The 25,315-nt window shown below is 39.1% G+C and overlaps 1 protein-coding gene across 1 annotated transcript; it reads left to right on the plus strand.

Annotated features, from left to right (window-relative positions):
* The first annotated feature begins 14,245 nt into the window (after window positions 1-14,245).
* Window positions 14,246-24,902, plus strand: eif5 (eukaryotic translation initiation factor 5). Its single transcript, XM_082146874.1, has 12 exons — window positions 14,246-14,330; window positions 14,587-14,816; window positions 15,348-15,627; window positions 15,711-15,792; window positions 15,881-16,053; window positions 17,933-18,044; window positions 18,313-18,434; window positions 18,523-18,684; window positions 18,779-18,940; window positions 19,776-19,940; window positions 24,231-24,371; window positions 24,533-24,902. The coding sequence occupies exons 3-12, from the start codon at window positions 15,556-15,558 to the stop codon at window positions 24,629-24,631; spliced, it is 1,290 nt and encodes a 429-aa protein (XP_082003000.1). The 5' UTR covers window positions 14,246-14,330; window positions 14,587-14,816; window positions 15,348-15,555; the 3' UTR covers window positions 24,632-24,902.
* The last annotated feature ends 413 nt before the right edge of the window (window positions 24,903-25,315 follow it).

The following is a 25,315-nucleotide window of genomic DNA, read 5'->3' on the forward strand; positions in this document are numbered from 1 at the left end:
TGAGCTGTGGGTCATGACCGAAAGGACAAGATCCCGGATACAAGCGGCCGAAATGAGCTTTCTCCGCAGGGTGGCTGGGCGATCCCTTAGAGATAGGGTGAGAAGCTCGGTCACTCGGGAGGAGCTCAGAGTAGAGCCGCTGCTCCTCCACATCGAGAGGGGTCAGTTGAGGTGGCTCGGGCATCTTTTCCGGATGCCTCCTGGACGCCTTCCCGGGAAGGTGTTCCGGGCATGTCCCACCGGGAGGAGACCCCGGGGAAGACCTAGGACACGCTGGAGAGACTATGTCTCCCGGCTGGCCTGGGAACGCCTCGGTGTCCCCCCGGAAGAGCTGGAGGAAGTGTCTAGGGAGAGGGAAGTCTGGGCATCCCTGCTTAGACTGCTGCCCCCGCGACCCGGCCCCGGATAAGCGGTAGAAGATGGATGGATGGATGGATGCCATGGATAATACCGACGCTGCCTCGCTTGTCAATTGACGGCTGGACAGACTGACAGTTGCCGTGGTTTCAGTTGTAGTCAACAACATGGCCACCGTGAACATTGATGACGTAGATCGAATAAGAACTTTTCTAAGTATTCTTTGCTTGTTTACTCTTTTCATTGAGTAGCCTATTAAATACTTTTTCACATAGTTTTACATACTGTCTAATAAACGTACATGTTTTGGCATTCAATACATTTGAAAATATATACAAATATAATATTTATTTGAAAATATTTATTTATAAAGAAAACAGATATGTTTCTAATTCTGAGTATGTGAATTTTTGTGTGGTCCACTGGTAGTGTACATGGGAATCTACTTACAAATCTACTTGAAGTAGAGTTAAAGGTATATTTTAAGTATAAAAATTTATATCTACTGTAAATAGGAACATAGTAGTATACGTAAAGTGGAAAATAATAAAGTAAACTATATTAAATTCACTTAAAGAAAACTTACAAGTATACTTTCAGTATAAAACTATTAAACTACTGAGATACTTCAAAGTTTACTTTCATAAACTATAAAATGTGCTATAAGTATAACTAGTAAACTATCGGTATAAATACACTTGTAGTATAGTTGCAGTATAAACATTATTATAACTAAAAAAGTATTTGTAAACAAATGTGTACTCCAAGTTTACAACTGTTACACATAAAGTATACTTTTATTCACTATTTAGTGCAGAGTAGTATTGAAATAATACACTTTCAAGTAGGCTATACTACTAGTACATTGATATTACTAAACTTACTAAATAATGTATATTAAAAAATAGGATTTAAAATATTTTTTTGTAAGGGCTATTAAAACAGCTGTTTTTTGTCATGTAAAAAATGAAACAAAGATAAATAATGTCAGAAATGTTGTATCCTAAATGTAGAAACGACAACTTGTGCAATGCCACTGCAAACCAAAGTGACACATTTCAGAGACACTTAAGACATAACCTTACTGCATGTGCTCACCCTTTGTAATTGGGGATGTGGCTATGTTCAGAATTAACTAATCATCAAGCTCATGTGAAATAGTGCACACCTGTCTTCACCGAAAGTGACTGACTTGTTCCTTTTTCATGGATTGAAAAGAATTACAGGCCTGGGAGAGTCAGGAACATGAAGCCAATAGGTGTTAACCGACCTTCTCTGCTTTTACTTGCAAACATCAGCATTTATACAGGGTTCGGGGGGTATAACACCCAAGCAATGAGAATATACATTACATTCTTATAGAATGTGAGACAAGTCCAGTTATGGCCACTTTCCGGTTGAAGGCAGCCCTTTCGGGCCCTCTCTCCTAAACAAAAAAAGAGTGCCCCTTTCTAGGCTGCTTTCCAAGAAACACAAAACAGATGTGTGCAGAGAAGCAATAACTTCTCTCCACTCCAACCCCTGTAGTCTCAAAGTCCAAAAAGGAAGAAAACAGGATGAAACAGAGACAGAAAAGTCAGGCTGATTAGATTTATCTTGTAAGATAGATCTTACTTGAAGTTGGTCCATTTTACTACACAAAAGTACACTTAATATACACTTAAAGTTATGCTTTACTACAACTTAATTACAACTAAAATATACTTAGTATAGTGCTGTCAAACAATTAAAATATTTAATCGTGATTAATCGCATTAATGTCATAGTTAACTCGCAATTAATTGCACATTTTTATCTATTCTAAATGTCCCTTGATTTCTTTTTGTCCCATTATTTTTTCTCATTTGAATGCTCTTATCAACATGGAAAAGTGGATCGGCTTGCTTTGTGCAAATGTTTTTTTTATTGAAAACATTTTTTTATTTCACACTAACATTCTCACTTGGAGCAGTCACACTTGGAGCAAATAATCGCATCAGAGAATTCGCATCAGCTGTGTTCATGGCCGTCAAGTGGTATTTCAGACTGGACGTGCTGCGATGATAGCTCAGTTCACAACGACAAAACACACAGATCACTTTGGTATTGTCAATGGAACCATTTGGCAACTTTTTAAAAGTAAACTTTCCATTCAGAATCTTATTGGCAGTCGTTTTGAGTCTCGCGCTCGCCATCCACTAAAAACGTAACGTTAGCCTACTACTCTTTGGCCGGCTCGCAAGCCCAAACAAGTGTGTGCGGCGTGCCTGTTGTTTTGTTTCCGGTCTAGCTAGATCCGGTGTGGTGTTGTAGTTTTTCTAACATTACTAGTTGTTGCAACAGCATGTGAAAAAACTAAGTTTGCTAGGCAAAAAAGAACATTAATCTCACGATAAAAAAATTGACGCCGTTAAAATGGGTTTGTGTTAACGCCGTTAATAACGCGTTTAACTGACAGCACTGCTTAGTACAAAATTAGTTGCTTCAATAGCACACTTTAAGTTAACTAATCATTGACACACTTAAAGTATTCTAAATTAGTCTGGCTGCAAGTGTACTTAGATTTTTTTTTTTCTTTTCTTTTTTTCACCAGGGTCTTCTTGTTTGCATACTACTACAAGAGCCATATAGGCCACAAAGAGCGTATGATGCATCAACAGGATCTCATTGTTGAAACTCGTGAGGGCTACATAAAAAAAACAAAAAACATTAGATTTGCCATGGTACAGTGAAGACAGTCATCAATAAGTGGAGAAAGTATAGCACAACAGTGACATTATCAAGAACAGGGCATCCCTCCAAAATTAATGAGAAGACAAAGAGAAAAAATGGTCATGGAGGCTTTCAAGAGGCCTACAGCAACATTAAAGGAGTTGCAGTTCTTTCTGGCAAACTTCTGGTTGCTATGGGGCTATGGGCTTTTTCCACAAAACAAAAACAAATTCCAAGTCCAGCTAAACTTTGCTAAAATATATTCAGTGTCGGAAAAGCATGTGGGGAAAAAATTATGCTCTGATGAGACCAAGATTGACCTTTCTGGACAAAATTGTGGGGGAAAAAAGAAAAAAAGTATGCTTTGGGCCTGCTTTTTTCAGCTGGAACTGCTTTAGTGAAGGTGGAGGGAATCCTTAATAGCTCCAAGTACCAGACAATTTTGGCACAGAACCTTCTGGTGTCTGCTAGAAAGCTAAAAAATAGAACTTTCACCTTTCAGCATGACAATGATCCAAAACACACATGTAAATAAACAAAATAATGGCTTCAGCAAAGAAATATGAATGTTTTGGAATGGCCCAGATGGAGACAAGATCTGAATCTATAGAAGGACCTGAGGAGGGCCATGCACAAGAGAAGAAATGCCCTACTAGCAATTTCACAGATCTGGAACCAGAGCTGCCAACTCTCACGCATTCACCGTGAAGCAATTGACACTTTTCACACGCTCTCACGCCACACATCCATTTTCTCACGCACAGAAAAATCGCGGAGACCGACAGACTAGACAGAGCAGTTACTTATGATATAAAAAAAATCTCAGCTCTCAGATTCTGTCACTTTTATTACGAAATTCAAACAATAAATACCGTTTTGGCACTTGTAAATGTGACACGACCTTTTACAGTCTGGACGCGACAGACCCCTAGCGGCACGTGACCCAATCTGTCACGGTAGGGATGAGTGTAAAAAGGTGCGAGGACTCAAGTGCAGGAGAATGGTTTATTTACAAAAAGAAAAACAAACACAAAACAAAACCCACGAGGGGGGAAAACATAACTAGCAAATATAAAACAAAACCAGAACATGAAACCAACTGCAGGATCACGGGGAACAGGAAACATTAGACAACGTACCAAACAAGAGGGGACTTATAAAGGGAAACTAATCAGGAGGGAACAGGTGGAAGAACTCAACAATAATCAGATAACAAGTGGGAGGGATCAGACAATGACATGAGCACATGGCCCAAAATAACAAAACACCCATGTGCAGCACAAGACAGGACAGGCATGTGACAGGACAGGCATGTGACATTACCCCCTCCCTACGGAGCGGCTACCAGACGCTCCATAAGACCAGACCGGGACGGGAGGGACAGACCAGGGCGGGACGGGCGGGACAGACCAGGGCGGGACGGGAGGGACAGACCAGGGCGGGACGGGAGGGACAGACCAGGGCGGGACGGGAGGGACAGACCAGGGCGGGACGGGAGGGACAGACCAGGGCGGGACGGGAGGGACAGACCAGGGCGGAGACCTTCCATCGGGCGGCCAGGGCGGAGACCTTCCCTCGGGCGGCCAGGGCGGAGACCTTCCCTCGGGCGGCCAGGGCGGAGACCTTCCCTCGGGCGGCCAGGGCGGAGACCTTCCCTCGGGCGGCCAGGGCGGAGACCTTCCCTCGGGCGGCCAGGGCGGAGACCTTCCCTCGGGCGGCCAGGGCGACGACCCCTCGGGCGGCCAGGGCGGAGACGACCCCTCGGGCGGCCATGGCACAGGAACAGACACCGGCACAGGAACAGACAACGGCTCAGGAACTGGAACAGACACCAGCACAGGAACAGACACCGGCTCAGGAACTGGAACAGACACCACCGGCTCAGGAACTGGAACAGACACCACCGGCTCAGGAACTGGAACAGACACCACCGGCTCAGGAACTGAAACAGACACCACCGGCTCAGGAACTGGAACAGACACCACCGGCTCAGGAACTGGAACAGACACCACCGGCCCAGGAACTGGAACAGACACCACCGGCTCAGGCTCAGGAACAGACACCACCGGCTCAGGCTCAAGAACAGACACCACCGGCTCAGGCTCAAGAACAGACACCACCGGCTCAGGCTCAAGAACAGACACCACCGGCTCAGGCTCAAGAACAGACACCACCGGCTCAGGCTCAGGAACAGACACCACCGGCTCAGGCTCAGGAACAGACACCACCGGCTCAGGCTCAGGAACAGACACCACCGGCTCAGGCTCAGGAACAGACACCACCGGCTCAGGTTCAGGAACAGACACCACCGGCTCAGGCTCGGCAGGCGTGACGTGAACACTCTCGGCGGCGGCCATCTTGTCCGAAGACACAGGCTCGGCAGGCGTGACGTGAACAGGCTCGGCGGCGGCCATCTTGTCCGAAGACACAGGCTCGGAACAGTCTCTGGATCGGCAGACGTCCTGTGCTTCCTCCACGCCTGCAGTACCGCCACTGCATAAAAAAGGAAGACCACTCTCTTGGCCGTGGCAGGACTGATGGTGGGCGACTCCGAGACGATCTCAGGGATGACAGCGGGCTGCTCGAAGGGGACGGCCTCCGGGACGACAGCAGGCTGCTCGGAGGGGACGGCCTCCGGGTCATTGGGGAGGCAGGAAGTCTTCCTCCTCCTCCGCCTCCGGACCACCGGACTCGGGACCACCGGAACTGGGACCACCGGACTCGGGACCACCGGACTCGGGACCACCGGATTCGGGACCACCGGAACTGTCACGGAGGAGGTCTTCCTTCTCCTCCTCCGTCTCGGGACCACCGGAGTCGGGTCCTCTGTCACCCCTTCCTCCACCTCAGGATAGGTGGCAGATGGGCTGGAGCATTTCTTCCTCCTCCCTCTCCCCGAAGGGGTCATCGGAGGACTGGGGACTTGGGAGCTTGTGAGGTAAATGGGAGGTGGGCCAAGGGGCGGAAGACCACCCTCCCCTCCACGATGGTAAACATACCCCACAAACTGCCAGAATGACAATATCCCCAGCATTCCCATCTCCCAGGCAGGCACAGGCATATTAAGGCTGGTGTTAAAAATGTCCTTGAGCTCTGCGTCGCTGATGTTGAGCCCCTCCGCTACAACCACAAACTGGTGAGCAAACTCCTTTACGCTGGCATTGCCTTGTTGAAGCGAAAGGAGTTTGCTACACTGATCCACTTGTTGAGCGGAGGGGCAGGGAGATGGGAAAAGGAAGATGCCCATTTCTTCTGCTGAGTCCTCAGATGGTCGGTACGTTCTGTCACGGTTGGGATGATTGCAAAAAGGTGCAAGGACTCAAGTGCAGGAGAATGATTTATTTACAAAAAGAAAAACAAACACAAAACAAAACCCATGAGGGGGGAAAACATAACTAGCAAATATAAAACAAAACCAGAACATGAACCCAACTGCAGGATCACAGGGAACAGGAAACATTAGACAACGTACCGACACAGACTGCAAACAAGAGGGGACTTATAAAGGGAAACTAATCAGGAGGGAACAGGTGGAAGAACTCAACAATAATCAGATAACAAGTGGGAGGGATCAGACAATGACATGAGCACATGGCCCAAAATAACAAAACACCCATGTGCAGCACAAGACAGGACAGGCATGTGACACAATCATCTCTAGCTAATAGTAAATAAACACGAATGAACACTGTTGAAAGATACAGCCTACAACTTACCGAAATGTATATTCCTCATACATAATATCGACCAATCTAACAAACAAAGGGGTCAATAAAACCGCTGGAGAACAATTATGTCACATAACCTCAGGAAAGCCATTTGATGACCATAATATAGGCTATAGCACGTTAGTTGGCTAGAAAAAAAGAGAGAGTATTTTGCTAAATATGTGTACTATATTACATATTTATTATATTTTAACTTATATCATTAAATAATGTTGTTATTATAATTTAAAAAAAATGCATTATATTTAATTTGAGCTATTTTTAACCTTAAATAATTCTGCCAGCTGATAGGGCTCTCTGTGTGTTTACAGCATTAGGTGAGTTGTTGTTTTTTCTTGAGAAAAATGAACGCCTATCTTGTGTAGCCTACCTAATATTCATCCATATGAGTCAATTTTAAATCAAATCACAATCATTTAATTAAATTGAAATAATAAAAAAGTGTAGCTTACCAGAAATTGTACCATGTAAACATTGTAACATGTTGTCACTAAACCTAATAAAATTCAGTTTAGGTACTAAAATGTTTTGACAATCACAATACACTTATTGTGATGCAATAAAAAAAAAATAAAAAAAATCTCACTCCAAGCAAAACTCAAAAGTTGGCAGCTATGTCTGGAACAATTTTGCAAAGAAGACTGGGAAAATATTCCCAAGTCAATATGTGCCAAGCTGATAGACTCCTATTCAAACTGAGTGTTGTAAAAACAAAGGGTGCTTGAACTAGTTCAGGGGTGTGCACACTTGCAGATAGTATTCCAAGTTTTTTATTTATTTTTTTTTTTCTCTGAAATCTGTCACTTTGGTTTTCAGTGGCATTTACATCACAACACCGGCTTTTTAAATAGGGCTGTGTAGACTTTTTATATCCACTGTATTGTTTTAGACACAATATGACATTGAGCCCCAGACAAAATATGGACCCATTTAATGTTTTTTTTTTACATTGTTCTCTTTGTTTAAAAGAGCATAATAAATTGTGTGAATGCAGAAAGAGTTTGTGTAAAGATCACTGCAAATATACAATATAATTAGTTTTCTAAGTGAAGTACCATTCTCTTCTCTAGGGATCCAAAGAGGAATGTCAAAATTGCCCAAATTATCAGAGATTCTGAGACTGCAGGATCTTGGGAGTTTGCAACTTGAGATTGCAACACTGGCAAGAGACTATCCTGACATTAGGTTCTGATAGATGTGAGCGAGCAAGATTCAGTTATTTTACTTGAGAGGCAAATACTAGGCCACAGCCAAAACCATTACATGATGTTTTACTCTCTGACCTGACTGCCCTGAATTTAGAGTTTAGAGAACCCTAGTGTCTGTATTGTTTCATCAATGATCTTTGTTGTTACTCTCCACTAGTGAGCAGCATGTTCTTGCTGTCCTGAACCTGAAGACCAACCTTTCAAGCTCAGATTTGTGCAGGATTCAAAGTGTGTTTAAGTGAAAACAGAAGCAGACAGGACAGGACACTGAGTCCTCCCCTTCCCTCTTCTCTAGAGTACTCATCAAACAGGATACTCTCTGTTACAACTAAAAACACATTGATATTATTCTTTTAAAGTTTTTCTAATGATTTACATGTCATTGGTCAGTCCATCTAAAGTGGTCCAATGAAGTTTTTTTTTTTGTTTTTTTTTACCTATTCCCGATTTTCCCTTTTTTTTTTTTTTTTTTGGTATTGGTAATTGGTATTGCAAAACCACTACTTTTTAATTTTTATTTTGCTTAATCACAGCAGCTATCTTTGAGTTATGACCACAAAAATGTTTGGTTATATGGACATTCACAGACACCTCAATGTCTCACCCCATAGAACACATTACAAAGTACATGGACATACAGAAACTGTAAATAATCGGTGACATTTGTATACACTTTATATATATTTTTATACTATTCTTTACATATTTTATACTTTTTTACATATTTTAGTATATTTAACTGTTAACAGAATTTAACTGATCACTTTTTCCCATAAATATAAATATAAGCATTAGTCTTACAATCTATAAATAAATATACAAGTATGTTTAAAAACAAGAAAATATCTAGACATATACAGGGTGTCCAACCCCTGTATATGTCTAGATATTTTCTTGTTTTTAAACATGAAACTGAAACACCAAGACCACAATAATTTATTAGCAAGGTCTAGGCCAGTGCCTCCTTTTGTGGCCAATACAGCATCAATTTGTCTTGGGAATGACAGATATGAGTCTTTCACAGAGAGATTTTGAGCCATTCCTCTTTTAGAACAGTGGCCAGGTCACTATGTGCTGCTGGTGGAGGAAATTGTTTTTGCTCCTCCAAAATACAAATACTGGTGACTGTGCAGGCCATGGGAGATGTTTAACTCCACTCTCATGTCCATCAAACCATTCTGTCACAAGTCTTGCTGTGTGTATTGGTGCATTATCATGCTGAGACATGGCACCCTCTTCAGAATACAATGTTTGAACTATTAGGTGCACATGGTCCTCCAGAATGGTTCGGTTGTCCTTGGCATAGATGTGCCCATCAAGCACAATAGGGAATGCCATGATATAGCAGCCCAAACCAGCACCTGAGTGCATTTACTCTGGGCAGCAACTTACAGTCCAGGTGTTAAGACTCTTTTGGGCTTCTCCACACCGTAACTCCCACGGATAAGGGAAAGACAGTGGACAGCCAAACCATGAATATTGACTCTGTGGAGCTCACGACGAACAGTTTTGGTGGAAACAGGAGAGTCATGGAGCACATTTAATTCTGCAGAGGGGCAGCTGTGGTTTTATGTTTTTGGAGACAATCCGAGTTAGTACCTGGACATCCCATATGCCATAGCTCTCAATACACCACAAAGACTTGGTGTCTTGGACACAGATGAGCTAGTGAGACGTGCACCAACAACTCTGATGTCTCCCATTACGTATGTTGTGTGTGGATTGCAGTATTTTGTGTACAGCTGTGCTATTGCTCTGCTAATTTAACCTTCACACTCTGCTCTTACTGATGTAATGTAAAATCAGTGAAGATTGGCCACGAACCTCTAACTCTATTGGCCAGTGTTTCAGTTTCATTGTCTAATTTCTGTAGGTCTCGTTTCAAACATTACATTATTAAAATCCTTCAATCAGTATTTACTCTTGTTTGTAACTGGTACTAGTTGGTATATAAATGTTTTGCATAATGAAGAGTTCAGATGCAAAAGCCTCTAAGTGCCATCTGAAATTTTCTTCTAGAATGATCATTTTTATCAAGCTCGTATATTGATAATTATAATGATAATTTTTATCAAGCTTGTATATTTAAGTTCAGTAATTTCACTTAAATGACAATTAATAGGTCATTTTCATTGCCATTTAAGTGAAATTACTGAACTTAAATATACAAGCTTGATAAAAATGATCATTCTAGAAGAAAATTTCAGATGGTACTTAGAGGCTTTTGCATCTGAACTCTTCATATACACTAATGTTCATTCCCCGAGCCCCCTCATGGCGCCGACCCTGTCACTCCTTCATAAGCAGTGTCAACAGCCTCGATGACGTTCTTCCACTCTAATTGTAACAACATTATCTTGATTGTTTACAGTGACTTGACCCTGCCTCCCACAACACGGACTGTATCTCTGAAAGCAATCTTTAATTATAATGGGAAGTGTAAACCTGAGTCTGTGTTGTTGTGCTTCATAATTTGCCAAAAGTAGATTTTTTGTTGCCTTAAGACAGATACAATAAAATTGACTGAAGCTGTTTTACTTTATTTGAAATGACGACTAATACATTCTTAAAAAATAAAGGTTCTTTATTTGGTTCCATGGAGAACCTTTAACATCCAGGGAACCTTTCCATTCCACTAAAGGCTCTTTTAAGTGGATCACGAGATTATATAAAATGATTTAGAAGATTATCTAAATTGGAAAAAATAAAAAAAGGTTATTTTAAGAACTGTTCACTGAAAGTTTCCTTGAAGAACCAAAAATAGTTATATGGTCTTTGCTTTTAAGCTACTTCTGGAACCTTTATTTTGTGTACAGTAAAAAAAAAAATCTGCACACATATATTTTTATGTCTTTATTATAGAACAAAAGTAAAGTCATCGAAACTATGATAAAACACAAATGGAAGAATGGGGATTATATAGTGTTAAAAAAAATGCTAAACAAACCTAAGCTTTTATATATTCTGTGGCTGCCTTTAGATTACAGTATTGGAAGATTTCTTATCAATAAATGTTGGCCACTTGTTGGGCTCACTCGTTAAAAAATCATTAAAAGTTCAGTTTTGTGTGAAACTCATGGGCACAATTTACATTTGTCTGTAATAAAAAAATTGTTAATAAAAATGTATTTTTAAGTTCATCATCATATACTTAAATTCTGTCAAGCTTGTCCAGTAATATGACTGGTTGTAGCCTATTTCATTGCATGCCAACGTTTTTATTTAAATAAGAAATCTAAATAAGTCTAAATCTTAACAACTAGGCTAGTTGTTAAAACAGTTTTAAAAAAGAAGAATAGGCCTACAAAAAAAAAAGTTTAAAAGTTTAAGAATACAATAAATCAGGTAAAAAAAAAAATGCTGCCATTTGTTTACTTGGCATAGTGATGCTCCATTTCTTCCCTGTGGTTTGAGGTGCTTTACTGATCTACATGATTCACTGGCAAGGCTTGTGGAAAACCATAAAACAAAAGCGAAAGAAAGCGTTTCATTTTCACTTTTATTCTTAGTTTCAATGCCGGCTGAATGAAAAAAAGCCTTCACTCAGAGTGGGCTCTGACCTTCTCTGGTCTTTTGGGGGGTTTCCCTGACAGTGACAGACAGTGAGGGCTGAAGTGTTCAGTGAGTGTTTTGGCCAGGTCCGTTTACAGAGGCTATACTGCCACCTGCAGTATAGTTGACACGCTGCTAATTTAGCCTTCAACATGATCGTCTTTGAGTTTTATATTTTAAATAACAATGATTAAACTAGTGAGTTGTAGAGAGGGGTTTAGTTAATTTTAACTATTACTACACAATTCGTTTTTTTCTCCGTCATCAGATCTTTCCATATTATGCCGTATAAAATGTTTACGCTCGTTTTTGTTTTGAGTTCTGACTTCAGACAAAGTCCCCTTCAAGGACCTTTTCTGTTTCTTTCGCTGTGCAAGTGCTGGGGTGGTTTCTAAATTCTTATATTTGCATTCTCGTTTCCTTTCCTCGGCTGCGTTCCAGTTAGCTGCAGTGCATATTTAGGCCATTTAGGCTAAGGCCAATCCAAAATTGTCATGCCCTTCACTTGCTAACTTCCCTCCGTCTCTTTCACTCGGATGTACCGTACGTCATTGCTTACGTTGCACGAGTGCCCACTACTGGTGGAAACTGCAATGGGCTGAATTGAAACGTCCTAAGCCCTTGATCACTTGGAATCAGCTATGGAGTTGATGTATTATTTTAAAAAAATGTCCCTTTAAGAATTTGTTTAATGCAGCATCCAAATGTATATCTGTGTGTTTGGGTTGTTTTAAATAAAATAAAAAATATACTTAATATATCATAGAGTTGTTTGTTGTGGTGTTGATTAGACAAGATCTGTGGTTAATCTGGGGTGGAGCTACATAGGGTCCACAGGCCTGCAACGTTCATATAATGTTTTTCTGAAACATTTTAGACGTTTTTCGAACATTTTTAAATGTTCCTTCTTGTTTCAGATTGTTCAGAGAAAATTCCAAGGTAACAATGTTCCATTAACGTTTATATAACCAAAATAAAAATAATAATAAATGAAACATTTATAAAGCTGAATGTTCAGGAAAATAATGTATAACTGATACATAATATGTAACTTAATGGGAATGTTAGCAAAACATTCTTAGAGAAAAATGTATATTTGTTATTAAAGAGAGAACATTCATTTTAGTGAAATTTGACATGACAAACTGTTAAACTGAAGTTTATTGAAATATGTTAATGGCTTAGATGGCTTACCTTTTAAAACAAATTATATCATACCAATTTAGGTTGTTAAAACAAAGTGGTTTGTGTATATATATATATATATATATATATATATATATATATATATATATGTATATATATATATATACTGTATACATATATATATATATATATCATTTGTAAAATTTGTAAAATAAATAAATAATAATAATAAAATATATATATTTTTGTATTATTATTTATTTTACAAACTATATTATTATTATTTATTTTTTACAAACTACTATATTACTTATTTAACTCTCTCTTTTTAAAAATAGAACTCTTACTTTATTTTAAAAATGTATACCACCACACATTCATGTGCGTTTATTGGTAAATTGGGGCACAAGAAATGCGTACTGGTTTGGAATGACATGAAGGTGAGTAAATGACAGAATTTTAATTTGTGGGTATAAAGAGTTCCTGTGTTTCAACAAGGGTGTGGTGCTAATGCCAATGGTTTGAATGAATGCATATACTAATAAGTGTATTGTTTAAATGTATGTTGGATTAAAGCATCTGGCAAATTCATAAATTTTGCCCATTCAGTTGAATTCACCTAACAGAGGAATCAATCACATTTATGTTTTCACTTAAAAAAAAGCCTAATTGATTTGCTATAGCCTACTCTTAGTGGGCTATGTTTGCCTTTTTGTTGCTGTAAAAAACACAACAACATTATGACCTTTTAGGTCATAATTAGTGCTATAACCAGACATAAGACCTTCACTTATCTAATGAAGGCTGATAAATGTTTTTGATAGAAATATAGGATATTTTCCTTTGTGCAAGAAAGATTAAAGCCTTTGTCACTGTCCCTTACAACAGTAAACCCTTTGAACCCTGAAAATGCCACAGGTAATCCTGTGGACCCACACTGGCTGTTTGTCCTCTGCATTCCTCTCCATTGGCCTACATCATGATGTGCTCAGCCAGGAATCTTTTGTTCCAGTAGTTTGTAAACACATCCAGAGAATTCACTCTGTGTGTCATCCACTGTCCCAGGCTATAATTTGTGTTGCTTCTGAAAGCAGAATTATGTAGAAGGAGAGGCAAATCATTAAAAATATTATAATTCTTCACAATTTCTTGGAAAGAAATAATATATAAAATAATTAAAAAATATATATTGTTTTCATGTTAGAAATTGCATGGCAAAAATTTCATCATTCCCCTTTATTGTAATAACAAAAAACAAACTAATATGATTTCCATCTTTTATCCAGTAGGCTATATCCAGACATGTCATGGGGGCATAATAATGTAATGCATAATAGCAAGGTTTTTTGTACCATTACTATAACAAAAACAGGCATCTGTAAATACCATTAAGCTGCATTTATGTATAAAAAAATGTCTAAAGTATTAAGTTATGTGGCCTACCACAAAAGAGATCTTCCCCAATCAGCAAGTAACTGCCCAATATGATTGATAGCAAAATTTAACAAATCAAATAGAATCCAGTGAGGCACAAGCCAATCAAAACAGCCGTTTAACTGATGGGGCGGGGCTAGTTTTTGGCCGAGTTAAGTCACTAGTCACGAGGGTTTATGTGCTCATTGTGGTTTAGCATACGGGCGTGCGAGAGGTGAGTAAAACTTCACGAAAACATATTGGCCTTTTCAACAAGGAATTCTTTTTAATAAGAAATTATTCTGATTTTGGCACATTTTATACATATATTCGGACTCTGACTTGAGGAGCTACTGCGTGTTAGCTTTCAGGTTATGCTGCCATATGTTAGCTGACTAGCTCTTATACGTAACGTCAGTCATGTTAGTACGCAACGGCATTATTGCGTTGTTGGTTGAATAATTTTGCTCATGAGTGCTGTTTTATTTCAGATCCCCTGTATTGAGGGCGTCGTGAGATTTCTCTCCAGGGTTTATCACTCTGCTTCGCAAGGTGTAACCCAGTCAGGCACCGCCGTGCCGACCACTAACTAGCGTTTCCAACTAAACTGACAAACTCAAACCAGTAGTTCACCTCTTTTCAGGGCGACCAGCGGTGTGTTTATGTCTTTGTTTTGCGAAAACGGTGAGTACCTGGACGACAGGAGCTACGGATGGGAAAGGTACGTGGATTTTCGTTATTTCTAGTGTTTTTTTCTCTCATGTGTAACTTACGCGAACACTCTCGCGATAGTTGGTTTGTTTAATCAGATCTATGTGTGCGCATCAGTTAATGTGTTGCATACTGCACCGAATAAAATGGCGTCCTTCTATGGTGTGACGCACTCTGCAGCATGGGTTTGCTCAGCAGAGGCCTATTTGGTGTTTTATCCCATCAGAAACTAAATGCTGCACCGAATTTGTCTAGAATGTCAGGCTCTGTACTTGGCCTCACATTGCCACTGTTTCCTATACTAAATAGCAACTTATTTCAGCCTAGAGTTGTTTCTAAATAGTTACACAGGACATACATACCCCAATATCACTTTGACAGGTGGTCCTAGTAGATAACTTGTCAGTCTTATAGAGAATGGGCACACCTCGATTCATATGTCTGCTGTATTTGATATCAGGGGGGTAATGTTGCTAAACTGTGTGACGCTTGGTGTTTTCTGCTCTTAATCCTCATTCTCGGTTTTATTTCCCTTTCGCAGTGCTATAGTGCAGCTGACGGAACCTGTTTGGGGGGAACTTAGTCAACGAGCTCCAAGCCTGGAGCCTCAGTGGCCGTACCCTTTTCATGTCAGAGACAAAGTACTCTTGCAGTCGTTTATGTCATCCCCTCCTCTCCAAACAGAAGATACTAATAATTGCCAATTCAAGATCTTCTCGTCTTGCTGATAAACCATACGGGAAGCCAAAATGTCCATCAATGTCAACCGCAGCGTGTCGGACCAGTTCTACCGCTATAAAATGCCCCGTATCATTGCAAAGGTGGGTGTTAAAGGATGTTTTATTTATATATATTATATAAATATATAAATAAAAATAACCTAAACTGTTTCTATTTCTCACAGGTGGAAGGCAAGGGGAATGGAATTAAAACAGTCATAGTCAACATGGTTGATGTTGCCAAAGCTCTGAATAGGCCTCCGACATGTGAGCATTGAATTTAAAAGCTATTTTACTTATTTTTTTATAAAAGTAGTTTTTTTTCATATAACATTAAATTGTAACCTCTGTTTAGATCCCACCAAATTCTTTGGTTGTGAGTTGGGAGCCCAAACCCAGTTCGATTCCAAGAATGACCGCTACATCGTCAATGGATCTCATGAGGCAAACAAACTGCAAGACATGCTAGATGGATTCATTCGCAAGTTTGTGCTGTGTCCTGAATGCGACAATCCTGAAACTGATTTGGTAAATACATTCTCCATTTTGCCTTGTACATTTAGACTTATAGGTAATAAAGATGCATAGATGAGTCATGGTCAGTGAGACTATTGATGAACAGGTGCATTCTAGACAAAAATGGGTGCCCTTGATGCCCAGTTGAACTGTATGCCCTTTATGTTTGTATTGATTTTGCTGAGTATGTGGGGTCACACATCTGGCTTCTGTGTGTTGAGATTGTTTTGCAGGTGTACAGAGGAAAGTAGCTGTGTCATTAGCTGTATACAGGCTAACTTCAGTCTCTCATTGTTACATTTATTCAGTCTCTTGTTTTCAGTTGCCAAAACTTACCAGCTAGGGCTGCGTGATATGGCAAAAAAATAAAATCCCGATTCACAATTTTATGTTTAATTAGTCAACTTAAAAATGTAGGCTAACTAATATATAATTCAAGTAACATAATCTTTATTAACCATCTAGTTAGTTATATTCCAGGACAGGTGCACCACACCTGAAGTGATCAACATAGTTTAAATGCCAACCAACGTGAGCGGTTAATCAGATGCTCCATGTGGTCGGATCATTTTCTTCTCTTAACTGTTATCATTGCTGAATTGTCAACATGTCTAATTGTAACATTTGCCAACATTTTTATTCAAAACCACAATTTATAAAAAATAATAATAATTGTGGCAAAACATTAAATTTGAATTAATCGGAAAGCCCTACTACCAGCCATTGACAGCAGGGTTTTTTTCTTAAAGGGTTAGTTCTGAAATTTACTCCACCCTCATGCTGTTCCAACCCATAAGACTTTCGTTCAAAGAATGCACAATCTGTTAGTGCACAGATCTTTCGAGAACATCTGACAGGGCAAGTTGCATTAATGTTTTTTTTTTTTTTTTTTTTTTTTGTGCCTAATGTTTCATGTGAAGTGCATGTTTCATGTTTAGGACCACTAGGATTGTGCCATTTCCCTACAGCAGCTCACCGTGTCCTCATAATTTTTTTCACTCACAACATCAAACTAATCTATATCAGCATATAATCTTATCCACATATCAATATACCTTTACAAAGTCCATATACCGCTCATGCCTACACAGTGCACATCAAATATGGTAAACGGAAGCTTAAGCTTGCTTGAGCCACCATGATTTTTTTTTTTTGGAGTTACAACAAGCACATTTAACTTTCTGCACGAACCAATGAGGTTTGTTTTTTGCACATCAAGCAAGTACAGTTGAGCTTCCGTTTACCATATTCAATGTGCTACATGTATGTGTGTTGATCAGTGTATATTTATGAATAAAAGTCTAAATTAAATCTGTTCCTCATTATTTATACAATGTCAATGACCTCTCTGAAGCATCAACGTTTTGATTGCAAGGACTTTGTATGGAGGGACAGAAATTATTGTTTTATTTAAAAATTCTTCATTTATGTTTTAAATGTTATATTTTGAAAAAGTCTTATGGGTTTGGAGTGACATAAGACCGAGTAAATGACAAGTTTGATTATTAGATGAAATATTCAGTTGAGAACAAAATACTTCTACTTTGCTCTACTGATTTTCCTCTGCAGTGCAGTACTGTTTGACTTCCTGAGATTTTGCATAGTCTCAGCTGGCCTGGTTTCTGTTTCATGCGGCAGTCTGCCTTAAAAACTGTCTGTAAGGTCATAAGACACAACACAGGATAAATCCCTATATCGATATACACACCTGTATATAGGGAAAAGCATACATTTTTATGGCAACAAAGCAATCTTTGCAGTTTTCAAGTACAGGAAGCTTTGTTTAGAAGTTGTGAGTGATTTGCCCCAGAGATTTCTCGCTGGATTCATTGTTGTACAGATTGTTTATCAGTGTACCTTAAAGTTGCTTCAAATGTTCTTGTCATTGTAGCACATTAATCCCAAGAAGCAGACCATTGGAAACTCCTGCAAGGCTTGTGGGTACCGAGGCATGTTGGACACTAGACACAAGCTCTGCACCTTCATTCTCAAGAATCCACCTGGTAAATACAGATTATAAAGAGACAGTGAATTGAGGTTTTGAATCCCCAGTGGTAAATTGTTCTTGCTGTCATTTTCTTACTTCCATAAACCTGTCAGTTTCACATGAAACCAAAAGAAGGCCTTTTCAGTTTCTGAGTATTTGGGTTAACTTGATGTGTTTCAGTCTTAGTATCTGCTGTAATGGTGGTCAGAAAATTCAGACCCTTTGCATGTTGATTCTGTGCATAAACTGAACTCTGTTGTTTCCTCTCTCTGGTCTTGTGGCAGAGAATGACAGTGGATCTGTGAAAAAAGAGAAGGAAAAGAAAAACCGAAAGAAAGACAAAGAGAATGGCTCAAGTGGTGGAGAGGCTGGGAATCATAATGACATAGATGCCCCTGATGCAGTGGTAAATGCTGCTTTGAGAAACCACTTTCAGCCTAACCAGTGGAGGAAATGAGAAATGCTGGTGTTGAATGTTATTTTGATCATGGCAGGATGGGGATGATGATGATGAAGACTGGGCTGAGGAGACCACAGAGGAGGCCCAGCGCCGCAGGATGGAGGAGATCAGCGAGCACGCCAAGGGTCTCACGCTCACTGAAGACTTGGAAAAATCCCTGGAGGAGAGGGTCAACATATTTTACAACTTTGTAAAGGTGTTTGTCTTAAGATATTATTGAATTTAAGAAAGATACTATTTATATATAGACTGTCTTATTCAGCTCCAATCTTTTTGCTTCTGCTCTTCAGGAAAAGAAGGACAGTGGAGCGATTGACGCTGCAGATAAAGAGGTCTTGGCTGAGGCTGAAAGGCTTGATGTAAAGGCCATGGGTCCTCTGATTCTAAGCGAGCTGCTCTTTGATGAGAACATCCGTGACCAGATCAAGAAGTACAAGCGTCACTTCCTCAGGGTACGTCCTGACATCTATTAGCATTTTTAACATTTAGAACAATAGTTCTCAAATCTTTGATTCCAAGGCCCCTCATTGTCCACAATATTTGAAAACCCAACACTGTAAATTAAGTTCCAGGGGTCACACTTTTAACCAATTAATTTACGTGTTTAAAAAAAAAAATGGCACTCAATTTAATAAAATTTGTGGTCGACCGATATATCGGCCTTTGCATTTTTTTAAAATATCTGCATCGACCGATACGTTTTTCTGTTTGTCCAATGTGTCAGAAGCGGGACTTATATATTGACGGTGCTAAGAGCGCCACACACCGCTCCCATTCTTCGTCACCATTAGTTTACGATCTCTGTTTAACAGTTCTGTCTAATACGTTATTAGATAGAAATATTAAACAAAGTAAATGGTATACCAAATAGTATAGAATTTGCTTTTATATTATTAGTAATATTAAAAACAAACACTACATAATACGTTGTCATTTACCATCAGCGTTCGGAAATCTTTGACCTTCTAATAAACGTTGCTTTACACAAACCATACTGACTTTGTCAAATCCAGCAGTGAACAGCTTCATCTGAAGTGTACATTTGTTGCCTGCATGAACGTGCATAATTTTAATATTGGCTACCTAATATATCCATTTAGTCCAAGATAATGGAAAACCCTGGTTGTTGTATTTAAAAAAGGAGTGAATTATCTGGATTTTTATTTTCTTAATCTCTCAAATGCTATTAGTTGCACATCAACAAGTCTTTCCATATTTCTTTTGTTAAATAAGTCATACTGACTTGTTGATGAACTATAGTAAATAAGTTTACATTTCTACCCACAGTTCTGCCACAACAATAAGAAAGCTCAGAAGTATCTGCTGGGTGGGTTTGAGTGCCTTGTGAAGCTGCATCAGACTCAGCTCTTACCCAGAGTCCCCATTATACTCAAAGACCTGTATGATGCAGACCTGCTGGAGGAAGATGTCATACTTGCATGGGCTGAAAAGGTAACCTGCCATCAAAACACTTGACATTCTAGAATCTGTCATGATCAGATGCCAAACATCGATCTCAGTTGTTTACATGCATGAAACCAAATGTAGCCATAGACAGAAGGATGATGTGGTCAGTTGCCAGGCAACCCTTGAAGGATCTGTCATTTTAGCCTGAATGTCTGAGAGGGTTGTAATATGGTAACGTCTGTGACCTGCATGCTTATTAACAGCAATCATACTTGACTAGTCCAGTGTTTAAGGGTGTTCCGATTGGATTTTTGAAGCCGATTGTCGATCACAAGAAGCATTTCTCACACAAAAACAAATTCTCACCTAAATGTTTGATCATGCAGTGCATTTGTTTTTACAATGGGGATTTTTTTTTTTTTTTTTTACAAATAAAAATAATACTGGATGGTCTTCCCTGAATAAATTAAATACAGATTAATCTTTAAAATTAAAGTTATTCATTCAAGAGCAGCGAGTGTCAATGTTAATCAAACAACAAAATACAAAATCAGAGACAGCAGCAGGGTTGTTAGGCTGCTGTCACTTTAAGACCGAATGCACGGATCCAATATACTGATACACATGCATTTTCTTTCTGAACTTACATTCACGCAAGACAAAACCGACAGTTGACGTGCCTACTATTTGACCATTTAGTGAAAATTGGTACTCAAGCTTTTTGTGAGGCAGCCTTATGTGTGAGTGCATGAGCGCTCCATCTCTAAAGAAATGCAGACTATAAACTTCAGTGACGACGCGACACTGCCTCAATTGCCACTGCCTGACAATTCCTGTCAACTCTGCAGCGTGCAGATATGGTGACTTGAAGCCATTTGTGCATTTTAACAGTGAAAGGGAGAGTGCGTGGTGATTCACTCACACTGTTTGAGAAATATGAATTGTACCTCACCTTCAGCATAATTATTTTACCCACGCCGGACAGAGATTGAGACTGCGTTGCTGCAAACCTCTTACGTCAGGAGCACGTCTTTTAGATTGGTCAGTATGAGATCGACAAATTGAGAGATTACCAATTGTGATCTATCGGAGCACCGCTACCAGTAGGGTTTGGTATCGGTTTTTTTTTTTCGATACCGGTGCCAAATCAATACTTTTAAAATGGTACCGGTGCCTGAACTGATACTTTAAAAAAGAGCGTCAATACGATGGTGAATGACATTTATTTAAAAAAATTAAAAGAATTCTTTAAATTGAACTGTGTATGGGATAATGTAATAGCGAGGCGGTTGTTATAGCGGATAACAACCCCGACAGGCTGAATGGGAGCGGAGGGGTCTTGAATCAGCCTGAAGGGGTTATTCGCTATAACAACCGCCTCGCTATACATTATCCCGCTTATTACATGGCTACCTACAAAATAAATAATTTGACGAAATATTGATTTTAAAAAGGAGTTTGATTTAAAAACGATTGTATTGCTTCCGCTAAAGAAAATAGTCCATTCCGCGTCCATAGCAACGCTCTGTTTTTCATGGGAACGGTGTTATACTTCGCAGCGGCATTCTACATTGGAATTCAACCAAGCCATTATTTATATATATATATATATATATATATATATATATATATTAGGGCTGGGAATCGATTAAAAAAAATTAACTAATTAATTGCACAATTTCTGTAATTAATTGCAATTAATTGCGCTTCCCCCAAGCTTGTAATCATCAATATTTAAACTTAGAATCACCTAATTAAACAACACAGGAAAAAAAGGGAACAGAAAATAGCCCTATATTAAAATATTAAACATCAATATATTATTCTTTTTCAATAATCAATCAACATAATCAATTTAACAGATTATTATTATTATTATTATTATTTTATTAATTATTAAAACAAAATATAGTCCTACAAAGCTATTATTACCAGAGCATGTGATCAGAGCAGGTCATTTTACCATTGTTGCCCAGCATGGCTATACCAGCTCAGCAAACAGAAGTCAACAGAGAAATTTCACGTTACTTGAGTGGACTTTACTTTTCCAGTGCTTAGTACATGATTGAAGCCTTTGGGCCGTTAACGACAGAGCCGCCGACACACACACACACACACACACACACACACACACACACACACACACGGAACGGAGAGCTCGCCGCTGCTGGGCCATTAACGACAGAGCGAGCCGACACACACACACACGCACGCACGCGCGGAGCACAGAGCGCGCCGACCGACCGACACACACACACACACACGCACGCGCGCGCGCGGAGCACAGAGCGCGCCGACCGACCGACACACACACACTCACGCGCGCGTGCGCGACGCACATACCGAGCGGAAAAGACCCGCTCATGAAAGCTGCCCGAGAATGAAACCTGACCGCCGAACATGGAGGGGCGGGACGGCATATTTCGGCCTTTTTAATAGCAGACGCAACAGGAAATCATTAAAACGAGGCAACAAAAAAAAGTGCTGCGTCAATTGCGTTATTTTTTTTTTACGCGTTAAACATTTCAAATTAATCGCAAAGATTAACGCGTTAATTCCCCCATCCCTAATATATATATATATATATATATATATATATATATATATATATATATATATATATATATATATATATAATTATACTTAAATATATAAATATAAGTTAATACAATGCATAAATACAAAACACAACAAATGTACGTATTCACAATAAAACCTAAGCCACCTAACCCAACTACAATAATTTTACATTAAGTTAAAGTACTAATAACAGCAAAGTAGTTCTTGTAATGCTACAAACCAGCTTTAAATTTCAGCATTTCTTTTGCAGAAATATGACAATTTTTTACCTTCTCTGGCAATATGACACCTCTCCTGACTTACTGCATGTTCTGCACAAGGTCGTTATTTTATAGCGCATCACCTTAAATGCCGTGATGCAAAACCCTTCGTGGAAGAAAAACGCTGTCATATTAGCAACTGACAATGAGCACTCATCAGGATCGACTGAATGCTGGATTTTTAAAAGTATGTGAAATTCGCAGCTCTATTGTTGCAGTCAACTTGCACAATGTTCTTCAATGAATAATTTATTAGATGTACGCCGGTCCGTTACTAAATGTAACGCAACAAATCATTTTGTTCTGCGTCATATGTCAGTCAGTCCTTGGCTGATATTTTTTTATTCAATACATGTAAGTGAATGTGTTTTGTCATTTAAGAAACCTTTATAATCATTATGATTCATGTTAGTTGATCTATAACGCACCATGTTAGTACACACCGCAGTTCAGAGAATTATCTGTCAGGTTTACAAGTCAATTCATCCACTTCTCCCGAAATACATGAAAGCAAGTGACTGGTGAAGTGCGAGACGAAGAGAGTAAATTTGATAGTTACAGGTCTACACAATGTGTATCTAACACGTTATCAATATAATCGAAATAATTATTGCCGCTTTCATAGACATCAGTGTGTATTTTACAAAGTATAAATGTATTGTTTTGCTAGTACTTATGTGTATTTAAATGTCTGAAACCTAAAAAAAAAACTTATGTTGTTGTTAAACACTGCATAGTTGTTATATGACAGCTCTGAGCGCATCTGGCTTAGTGACAGCCAACATGCGAACGCAGATTTGAATTTAGAAGTTGATGATCACGTGATCTGAACGTTCTAATCACATCAGTGTGAATGATCGTACACGTCAAAGGGTTAACTAGTGATCACTTGTGGTAATCAGGGGCACAGGAAGTGGGGTGGCTGCAGCACCCCATTTTGTGCAAGGTAGGCACTAGGCAGGTTTTTTGTGCACTTCTATTTCCTGTCACTGTTCATGCTCTCTTATTGTATATGACAGTGTAAACAACCCAATAACCATTTGTTTAAAGGCTTAATTTATGTTCTGTAGGCCGGTCCGTTGCATTACGAATGAAAGCAGTATCAATAATGTCAAAAATGTGATGTGCTGTCAAGTTCGTGTGTGTGTTTGCCGTTTAAATGAGTGTTCTCACCGATACGCTTGTGATTCGCAGAGTTTTGGCGAGTTTTATAGACTTGATATAATTTCTTATTAAAAAGTGGCAAAAAAAAAAAAACAGCACCCCCAACCTAAAATATCTACCCGCGCCCCTGGTGATGCTTCTTGCGTCTGTTTTGGAGAACCAGAGGGCAAATATTTGAACCAACATCTGAGGCATTTAAGTGGCACCGAAATCTGCGTTTTAATTCGGTCCGGGTACTTGGGCACAGGTTCCATATTGGTACCGGGTTTCGGTACCCAATCCTACTACCAGTATTCATGAGTTTAAACCTGTTTGTGATGTTTTGCTGTAGGTGTCTAAGAAGTATGTCTCTAAAGAGTTGGCTAAAGAGATTCATGCCAAGGCAGAGCCCTTCGTTAAATGGCTCAAAGAGGCAGAGGAGGAGAGTGAGGGCAGTGAGGAAGAGGAAGATGATGATGAGGACAATGTTGAGGTAAAAAAAAAAAGCCACATTATCACACCAACTTTCATAACCAGGGTTTTCAGATTTTTTTTATTTTTTATAAGATTGTTATACAAAATGTGATGCTTGTTAGTTACTCGCTTAACATTGTTGGGTAGCACAGAATTTGCTAAAATGTCCCTTTTCCCTAGGTGGTGTATTCTTCCTCTGCCCGTGAGCTAAAAATGGAGACTAAAAAACCTGAGAAGTCAGAACATGAGGAGGAGGACATTGATATTGATGCCATTTAAAGAAATAACCAAAAAGCTTAATTTGCCTCTTCCATATTGCTCAGCTTCTTTTTGTCAGACGCATGCCTTTTCACCTCCTTTGGCCTTTTCTTCAGCTCCAGGCCTAGGTTAGCGATCTGCTGAAAGCCACTTATTTTAGTCTTCTCACCAGCTCTACTGATGAATTGTTGCTTTTGTTTGTATGCATGAGTTTCTTAGATTCTAGAGCATAAAATGCACTCGAGTTCCCCTTGTATTTTTGCAACTATTAAAGATTTGCCTGTGAATTCCACCATGTTTCTAGTTGTTTTTGACACTACTAATTTTCATATTTTTAAATTCATAATTATATATCCCATTCAGAAGTTTAGATCAAGTCACAAAAAATAGCAAGGACATTTAAATTGATCAAAAGTAACCGTGACAATTTCTGGTAATACAAAATTTTTCTATTTCAAATAAAGACTGTTCTTTTGAACTTTTCTATTTGTTTCCACAAAAATAAATTGAGCATCAAATCTGCATATTAGAGTGATTCTGAAGGATCATGAGACCCTGAAGAGTGGAGTAATGATGCTGAAAATTCAGCTTTGTCGTCACTGAAATAAATTATACATTTTAAATAATATTAAGGTTATTTTAAACTATAATATTGTATTTGATCAAATAAATGCAGTTTTTGTGGGCAGCATAAAAGTATTTTCT

The sequence above is a fragment of the Leuciscus leuciscus genome, assembly GCF_965113295.1.
Source record: "Leuciscus leuciscus genome assembly, chromosome: 19".
Lineage (NCBI taxonomy): Eukaryota > Metazoa > Chordata > Actinopteri > Cypriniformes > Leuciscidae > Leuciscus > Leuciscus leuciscus.

What these genes read in the sequence shown, in the direction of transcription:
- eif5 (XM_082146874.1), top strand. Translation starts at nt 15,556, where the DNA reads ATGTCCATCAATGTCAACCGCAGCGTGTCGGACCAGTTCTACCGCTAT. An exon ending in TACTTGCATGGGCTGAAAAG is followed by an intron (nt 19,941 to 24,230) that starts GTAACCTGCCAT and finishes GTTTTGCTGTAG; the next exon opens with GTGTCTAAGAAGTATGTCTC. An exon ending in ATGATGAGGACAATGTTGAG is followed by an intron (nt 24,372 to 24,532) that starts GTAAAAAAAAAA and finishes CCTTTTCCCTAG; the next exon opens with GTGGTGTATTCTTCCTCTGC.